The 9,638-nt window shown below is 32.0% G+C and overlaps 1 protein-coding gene across 1 annotated transcript; it reads left to right on the top strand.

Annotated features, from left to right (window-relative positions):
- The first annotated feature begins 2,508 nt into the window (after nucleotides 1–2,508).
- Nucleotides 2,509–7,540, top strand: LOC132745148 (uncharacterized). The gene is made up of 5 exons (XM_060733969.1): nucleotides 2,509–2,644; nucleotides 3,574–3,656; nucleotides 4,728–4,967; nucleotides 5,358–5,576; nucleotides 5,968–7,540. The coding sequence occupies exons 2-5, from the start codon at nucleotides 3,593–3,595 to the stop codon at nucleotides 6,126–6,128; spliced, it is 684 nt and encodes a 227-aa protein (XP_060589952.1). The 5' UTR covers nucleotides 2,509–2,644; nucleotides 3,574–3,592; the 3' UTR covers nucleotides 6,129–7,540.
- The last annotated feature ends 2,098 nt before the right edge of the window (nucleotides 7,541–9,638 follow it).

Consider the following 9,638-nt stretch of genomic DNA (forward strand, 5'->3'; position numbering starts at 1 on the left):
CCCGCTTGTGCCTGAAATAATGCCCGGAGGGGCACCTGGGGTCTTCCTCCACCAATAAAGCTGGAAAAAATCGACGAAAAATCTCGACGGGACGCTCTAGGATGGCCCGACTTGAGTGTACGGTCGCCCATATGGGCTTTCCGGCGGCGACCTTAAATAAACGCATTAAAAGAAATCAAATAATGATCATAAGGTCAAGCCTTAGTTCAGTAAATGTGTTTTTCATTGCAAGGTCTTATATTGCTGTTATACATAGAGTCTAAATCACTATCAACTACAATGAATTATTGTATGTTGATGGTTATCAGGAGGTATTTGCATACTGTTAGATATAAGATATATTATCAGTACATCGTAGTACATCCGAGGTCAATAAAACATGTGGATTTTGTACGCTTTAAACATTCATATCATTGCATAGCTGATCATGTCGCTTTGTATTGAATATACATGTATTTAAATTCGGGTCGACTAATAAGTAACAAAGCCAACAGAATCTTTCAAATTATAATACACAGTCATCGTTATCTGATTAAATTTTGAAAGTCCCGATTTTTCTTTATCTATATTAAAGATTCAAGATTCAAAATATTTTATTTGGTAACGTAAACATAACGTTTCTTGCTACATAACACATATATATATACAATGATACATTATAACTTGTCAATATGACACAAATTTATAGACAATTATATGTGTTTATCTCGATATCTTTATTAAGATATCTTCAGTTTTTCGAAGTAAATATTCCTCCCCTACAATTATTTTCACACTATTATACTTTGTTTATCTCGGCTAATAATTTTTTGTCTTTACATAAATCAGATAATAATCACTCAATAGCACGTGTCACAATGATTATTATGTTTATTGAGCTGTTTTTTTATATAAAAGTTTTTCTAATTAGCATGTTCATTTACGTATGTCCAAAATAAGTGAATGTTTCGTTATCTATTAAACATTTGAACACTGTATTAAATTTAGTTTGACTTTAAATGTAAATGAAATGGTAAAAGTATAGAAATATTATTGCTGCAATATTGTTTCATAACATCAAAAAATCAAACAGCTGTCGAACAATCCCGAGAAGGGCCCAATGACCAACCCGGGAGGATATCTGGATCAACAATACTGACAACATTTTCACTATAGTGGTGTATTACTGAGTAAACCTCACTATGTGATTTTTATCACAGACTCCCGGATTTCGGCTGGAAATCATCTGCTTATGTTACTTTGTTAAATATTGACTTTTGATACATGGCTCAAGTAAACAAGACATTGATATATCCAACTTAGTTTATTTGACTTCAATATAACGTATGTACATTTTTTTTGTGTAAAAATCAGTTTCTGCCTTGTTCAAACCCTAATATGTTTATCTGGACATTTCGTGATCTGATGTTTTTGGACGGTCCTGATGACTTCGAGATAACGAGAGTCGACTGTACGTATGCATATTAGTACGAGTACCTATGAGTATATTTATGTGAGAACATCGAGTGTCAAGTTTTATCTAATACTCAACTTTTCGTGTCCGGTACATACATGTTCTATTTCTTGATGAGTTTGAACGTAATTTGTAAAACTAGAAAATTTGTTGCGATGTCAAATCAAAATTTGATGTCCTTATACATGTAGGTTTATTTTAGATCAATATTTCCTTCTTTTTTATGTGAGGCACTCTCAAAAACGGCCCAGTACATAAACGGTCATAGGTCGGTGTAATTAAGCAATATCAATCCATTTAAGTTCAAAGTCATGATCAAATATGGTTAAGATGGTAAAGACAATGTATTTTCTATCCTGAATTGATTTGAGTTTTTCACACAACACATCTATATCATACATGTATATACTCGGTTGGATCGAACAAACGATCTCTCGAACAAATTTACACAGGCTCTCCGAGTTCAAGCGAACGAAGCTTGACTGTATATACATATGCATCGTTTTATTTCCTGCAGGTTATAACAAGTAAGCTCATAGACTTATGGTAAGTAGAAAATTGTCCACAATTTTCTTTGATATTCATATTTTTGGACAATATGTCTGTTCTTGTTCCTATCTTGTTATATACGTCTTAGTAGTGCTGTAACGGCTAGGGCATAATGTAGAAGTTAGAGTTAATATCACATGGTCATATCTTGTAATTCTTATAAGAATTCATCAGTTTTATTTCCAAATGCGCTCGAGAGACTGGAAAGTGTGGTTAATTGTAAACATAGAATATTTGAATAAAAATTGCCTTTTTGTCCAATATCATGACACAGAACGTTCAAGTATTCTGAACTAAATGCAACTGTACTATACTGCTTAATGCAGTTTAATAGTTTCCTTTCAACAGCATCTAACGAAAATGCTGAGTTTGATCCTAAATAGATCAAAATGCCTTCAGATATTAGCGGGATATACTTAAATGCATATTTACATTTACACCAGGAAGATTTATTAGTTCATTGATAAGATGAAGTGTTTATATAAAAAACATGTAACATTTAGACATTTTATAGAGATAGTAGTTGTTGGATATTGATTAAGTAAAGAAGAAAATTATGCCGAACAAGTTTGATGAAAGCCTTCAATCTGTGTGATATAAACTGAAATCATTTGACTTCCTGTTTTGAAAATTACTCTTAAGGTAAGAAAAGAATCGGATAAACAGGAGAAGTATTTAATTATATTTATATCTAAGCTTTTGAGTACAAATATTTCATGTTTCGTCGATTGTATAATTACATTTGAACTATACCTAACTTATTTTCAACAAATACAGTGTTTTTTGTACACCGAAAAACAAAATAATTATGATAAAGTGATTGTAAAATAATTGGCATAAAAAGAGTTGTTTCATATTTTTAACTACATAATTGGTAATAAATAATTGGAGAAATATTTTTTTTAAGTTTGTTTTTGAACACATGGCATATTAAATGTAATATAACCGTTACATATTTCTTCATATTACATACATTATAATGTGTAACCATTCAAATGCTAGCGTTTTCAATACATTGTTCAGTTCAGATCATTATTATATCCAATGTGATAAAGTCCCGTTCAGCTTTAAAGTTCAAGTTTTTTAAGTTTTCGGAGCTACTTCAAATCTGTTTTGTGCTTCATCTAACCTTTTTTAAATCTAATAAAAAAAAAACATATGTACTGAAAATCCATTTCAAATTAATATTGTACACTACAAAACTGTCCTACAGATACAATGTACTTTACAACGTATAATAACCTCGTATATCACACGTGATATGTAAGATTGTAGAACAATAGCGAGCGTAAAACGTAAAACATTCGGTTTTCATTTATTTCATGGCATTCAGTCATATGATAAAAGAGTTGAATATGATTTGTCATTATCATATGAAATTTTATCAAATGAGATCAAGATTTACAGCCAGTCTGTAAGAACTATACATCTGTATAACTATGCATCTGTATACAAGAATCTTACATTTCAATAAAGGGAGATCACAAAATTTTGATACAAATATTTCTCCTTATTTTATAACTATATGTGTCATTACTAATGATAGTGAATCTTATGAAATATTTTTGCAGACAATCATTTTACGACACAATGACGACTTTGCTCTGTATTGTGCTGATCCTATTACAAGCTACTACCAAGAAATGCTTTGCAGGTAAAATGTGGTCTGTTTTGTTACTGCTTATGTCTTACGCCTTTTCTTCATTTTAATGACAAACTAGAATAAATCGGAATTGATAAATAACCGCCACAAACTGCCTTTATTACGGGGAGGATCTGTTACTCGAAGGATGAAGTTCTTCTGATAACTGTCACGGAGTTCCTGATTTCGGCGGAAACCTTTTAAATATTTGTATACATTGAAGAAACACTCGTCAAAAAGAATTATTTTTCATCTTTAAAAACAGAGTTAGAGGTGCTAAATTAAGCTTGTCTTACATATTGTTTTATGTGTCCGAAAAAATAAAAACACCTGACAGCCCATTTGCATCTCCTCTTGTTTAAAATCTTGCAGTTTTGTGTACAATTGCCAAATTATTTGCTCATTCATACATCTGTTCATTTGTGACATTCTTCCTTAAATAAGAAAGGCTGTTGATCGATCTCATTTTGAAAATGTATAATTTAAAGCGCATTGGTGACACTTTACATGTTATCATACCTTTCATAAACGGACTCCTTCGAAACAAAATTGTACTTAGCTTGATGTAATTAGTTTATACGATTTCTATTCTTAGACTATTCTTATAAAATCAACTGCAGGATAGTTGAATCTAAGTAAAATTATGTGGATGTCAATTATTATAACAAATATCGATATGTATTGCTAAATCTATAGCAATGGGTAGTTTTATCTCAGAAGCAACTTCGTGCTTTGTCTGCAGACTTTATGAATTGTTTCACTAGTATTTCTTCTCCTTGAATTAAATACTTGTTTGTTATAAAGATACGATAAAATCAAGCAAACAATCTCAAAAAGAAAAGGCAACAACAACAGAAAAATAGCAATAATTTGTTGGTTAAAGTAAGACATATATTTTCTTTTAAGCATATATAAATTAAAAGGAAATATGCGTCTTGTTTGGAAACTGTTGTCATGAACACTAACTTTAATAGAGGAAAGTTAGTTACTTGATAAAACTGCACAGGATAATAAAAAAAAGATTTTGATTGTGTCGATATTCTTTTACAATACGCCAAATAAGTGTCAATTGTTTCGTTTCAGAATTCAATCTTATTGAACGTATCAGAGCAACCGTTACAACAAGCCAATCTAGTACATTTCATTCAAATAATAATCCACAAAATTTCAACTCTAGTAAAGCAATTGACGGAGTGCAGAATTATTCAATAGATACATGTAAATGCTGCAGTGTAACAGATGGAAACTCTCCTTCATGGTGGCAAATTGATCTTGGACAAAAATACCTGTTAGGTGGTTTGCAAATATTTGGACGTGCAGCTTGTAAGATTATATCTTTTGTCTTACTTTAACAGGTTTTGTTTTCGAATAATAGCAGATTGAATTCGTTACAAGTGTTTCTAAAAGTTATAATTGTATTAGTTTTTTTTAATATTACAAAGTATCAACATCATCAGAATTCCAAAAGGAAGAACGATTATGTGTATTCAAAATTTATCAGAAATTAGGGTAGGTAGGTAGGTAGGTAGGTATAGGTAGGCATGTAGGGTAGGTGGGTAGGGTAGGGTATGGCAGGTGGGTGGGTAGAGTAGGGTAGTAAGGTAGGGTAGGGTACGGAAGGTGGGTGGGTAGGGTAGGGTAGAGTAGGGTAGATAGGATGGGATTGATGGATGGATGGAACATGTGTTACCTACCGAAATCTTTATGTGTCAGATGAAGACTCGCAATTGGAATACGCTGAAGTTTATGCTAGCAACGTGTCAATGAAGCCAGGAAAAGCTGCAGATAAAGTGAAGGTTTACGACGTTCCATCAATGAATGCTTTGACACGGAATTTTACAAAACAATTAGACGCAATAATCGCACAGTACTTCCTAGTAGAATTGAACCAGAAAGTGTTGACTCTGTGTGAATTCAAGCTAAATGAAAAAGGTATCATACTGAATCTAAGTATGTGTGTTATAATGTATTATTTAAAATGTTATGATAAAAAAATAACTATTTATTATTGGTGATCGACATATAAATATTTGACAAAATGCTATTGGTTCCAAGGACTTAATTATTATTTGTATCAATGAATGTACACGCGCTTCACGGCGTCAGTTTTGTTAATACACAACTTAAAAATCATACCATAATAAAATTATTGTAAACATAACTTTCTAAAGGAAATTGAAATAAGTATGTAGATTTCAATTTATCTTTATTTAGGGGAACGAGAGTATTCCTTTGAAAACGCTTTCATGGGTTTTTTAAACTTTATCTTGAATTATATTCCACACACTTAAAAAGAGTTATTTCATTTGGCTTTTTTATTAAGTGTGTAAAGTCGGTAACTTTGGATCGAAATGTTTGCATAGTTGTCACTGTTCAGACAATAGCACATGTGATCAAGTAACAGGGAAATGTCAGACCCCTGGTTGCCTAGCAGGCTGGACAGGAGACGCATGTGAAGACGGTGAGTTATCACTAAATGGTTGAAAGATTTTCTCATTTTTTGTTTATCTTTAATGTCTAATTAACATTCGTTATTTTATAGAATTTCAATTTATTTGCTCTAATAATTGTTACAGTAATTCTTAACTCGGAAAATCTACACTCTAGATATCGTAATAAAACTATCTTTAAAAGGTCATGATTAACAAAATTAATCTTGATTTGCCTTATAATTGTTATTTTGTTTCCCATTGTATGTGCATTACTTGACCATGCCTTGTATGCTTTAGGAAAATGAAAGTTCTTGATAATTGGTATTTTTATGTCAACCATAACTAATAATGAAAATTATTATTTCAATGAACTCTCATGTTCTTGAATTATAGTGGTAGCAGTGATGCTATAATAGTAAGGCATTTCAAGAAGCTGCCATTCATTCAGTAGAAGCCCAAAATCTACTTTTGTTCAAGACCCGGAACAACACATTTTGTCTCTCTAACAAAACTATCTTTAATGATACGGGCTTCAGCAACTTTGTCTGTGCTTTAGCAATTCCATGCAAACTGTAACTTAGAAACAGTTGTTTCACTTTGATTGATAAGTCGTACCCTGCAAAATGACTAGATTTTAACAAATATGCACTTTTTACAAAAAATGGCGTCCTTGACATTTATAATCAACAGCACATGATTTCTGGCCATGCTTTCGAATTTGCCAGAGTTCACATTAGAATCACAAAAACAAACATGATAATGAACATGCATTTTAAGGACAGCCAGTCATTTAAATCATGAAGAGTCACCATATCCAAGAAAACCTGGCGATTTAAAACTGTAGCTATATTAAGTTTGTGTATTACCTGACTAACCTGAGTCCATTTTAATCTAGTTTTATAAAATACTCCAGCAGTAGGTTATCGCTCGCTATTATTTCCGACATTTCTTCTCCATCCATTATTTGCAAGCATCAATTTTAATTATTCCTTCTCATGAAAAGGTAGAAACATGTTTGTTTACTCTAACTGAGGAATGAGGATATTAAAGTTCACCTAGAAGTCCAAAGAATTCATAATGTACAATATACGCTGACAATTTTCTCAAAAAAGAAGTTTTTCCTTGCGTTTAGAGAAGAACAAAGTAACTAGTAGCAGACGACAGGCGATCATTAAACAAACGAACACAATTTAAGTAACAAAATGGCAACTATGTTATCTCATCTTAATTTTTTAAAGTATAATATAATATTTTTGCAGTCCATACGTTTTATTGCCTTATAAAAGCATCGTTTTGTCCGGTCAGTTATACCTCGTTCCAAAATCAAAGCGAACAACAAAAGTTTTAAGTGCAACTCATACAATTCACAAACAATCTTTTGAATCATGGATGTGTACACATGTCTTTCAATCATAGGCTCTGAGAGATATAAGAACATCAGCAACATTTATGTCTACGATTTTGTTTCTCAGAACCTTAATTTATATCAATATATTTCATAAATACTTTTTAAGGCAAATCTACTTCCGGCTCCTGCACGCGAAACCCATTATTACTACTTTTATCAATTTATTTTTGCCTTAGAAGGAATTTCGGTAGGCCAAACTTGTGTTTAACAATTGTTCATGGTATACGATTCTCACTGTGATATCTGCTCACTTAATTTCGGAACATAATTACTGCTAATCAAGACATTCACTCAGTACTAACGATCGTTTATTATATTTGGGAGTATTACATGATAAAAAAGTAAAATACAAAGAATTCACATTGTTTTTGTAATGGTGATAAAAAATTAACGTCAAAGTATGTGTCGTATGAGGCTGAGCTAATCGTGAATAATAACTGGTTGTCTCTGATATTTGCTGTGTATTTTCAATACATGTGCAAGATTTGATCTCAATAATATTTTTTATATGATTATGGCCATATGTCAAATTTTCATTTACTAATGGATGTAAATTTGTTCAATAAACGAGCGAAAATTGTTATATAACTGAAATCTTATCATGCTAAATTAAATATGTTAGAGGCTTGGTTGGATTGAGCCTTATTAAACTTAATGCGAATTTGACAAAATCGAGCATTTTAGCTGCTCTGCGAATAAATGTATTCCAGAAGACGCGTGTCACGTGACTGTTTCTGCCAAAATGTAACGTTGTTGATTTTTTTTCGAAAAGTAAGTTATTGAATGTATAAGCGCAATTTTGCAATGCACAGGTACCATTCAATGGATCAATTACTACCTTTTTAAAGCAAGTAGCGTTCATTGTGTCTTTCATCGCTGTACATAACGTAACGTATACTCACACACTACTAAATCACGTTTACTGGCTGAAAGACCCATATCTGCTGTCCATTCCGAATTCAAGACTTTAATTTCAGTTGTGTGGAGTCGCTATGAAAATGATTGCGAAAGAGGTAGTCGTTCTAAGGATATGATCGTGTTTGCGTCATTTCATGGGCGTATTTTCCTTACGTCGTAAAAATGTGTATGCATTAAAAGAAGGAGGTTCAGGAAACTGTGTAACATTAAAATTGGATCAGAGATAATGAGCTTATCAGTAAATTCTTTCAAGATATTGAAATATAATTATACTAAAGGTGATTTTACAATATTCACGTAGGAATTTATGAATTGCAAAAGTAAAATTCTCGAATTTAAAGACTGGCATTAGCACGATACTGGACTCGTTTTTAACGATTTTAAGTATTGCAAACTTTGTTGTCAAATAGAGTACTTGGTGAAATTTTGATGCTTCTTTATTCAAAAATACCATTTTCTTCCTGATTATATTAGCTCACTACAGTCTGTTATTTTGTATAATCCGCTGTAGTATTTACACACATTCTGAAGCTTCTGACGATTTTAGCGAAAATGATCAAACTTTCAAAAATATGATTCATTGTTGCGCAGTAAAAATGGTTCAGATTGATGAAACAAAAGAAACTATCATTCTCTTTATATATTAACCATGACTGTTTAGTTTTACTTATTATACAGCAGAATTCGTATAGGTAACTTTGTTCAAACTAAGACATAGATCATACATGCATAAGTAGTCTGATTGCAAATTTTCGGACCAGGTATATTGGCTAGGGAACAAAACACTTTACCCCTAGACCCTCCAACCCTCACATTTAAGAACACTTCAGCTTCAAGACAATAAATCCCCCAACATCTATAATACATTTCACGTCCTCTTCCCTTATTTTTTAGAGTATTTATTTCAATTTATTGCATTGAGGTGAAGTGTCTTGGGTGTAAAGTATCTGTAAGTGAAGTGTCTCATAGCACCGAATAATTGCCTCGCAGCACTCCCATCTTTGTAATCGCAAACAAACATTTTAAGAGTTTAAAATCTGAATTTATCGTTAAAATCCTTAAAGACTTTAGTGACTACAATTTCCATACGAAACAGCCGAGCTTAACAAGCAATGTATCCATAATTAGAAGGCCATTTAGGATGATTACATTATACCGCCTATCTGTCATTGCAGAACAACTACGGTTATATATTTTCGACTTTTATATGTCTTATAACAATAAGCCTATCTTTAC

This window comes from Ruditapes philippinarum, unplaced genomic scaffold, assembly GCF_026571515.1.
Source record: "Ruditapes philippinarum isolate M1 unplaced genomic scaffold, ASM2657151v2 ctg5162_1_1_1_1, whole genome shotgun sequence".
Classification (NCBI taxonomy): domain Eukaryota; kingdom Metazoa; phylum Mollusca; class Bivalvia; order Venerida; family Veneridae; genus Ruditapes; species Ruditapes philippinarum.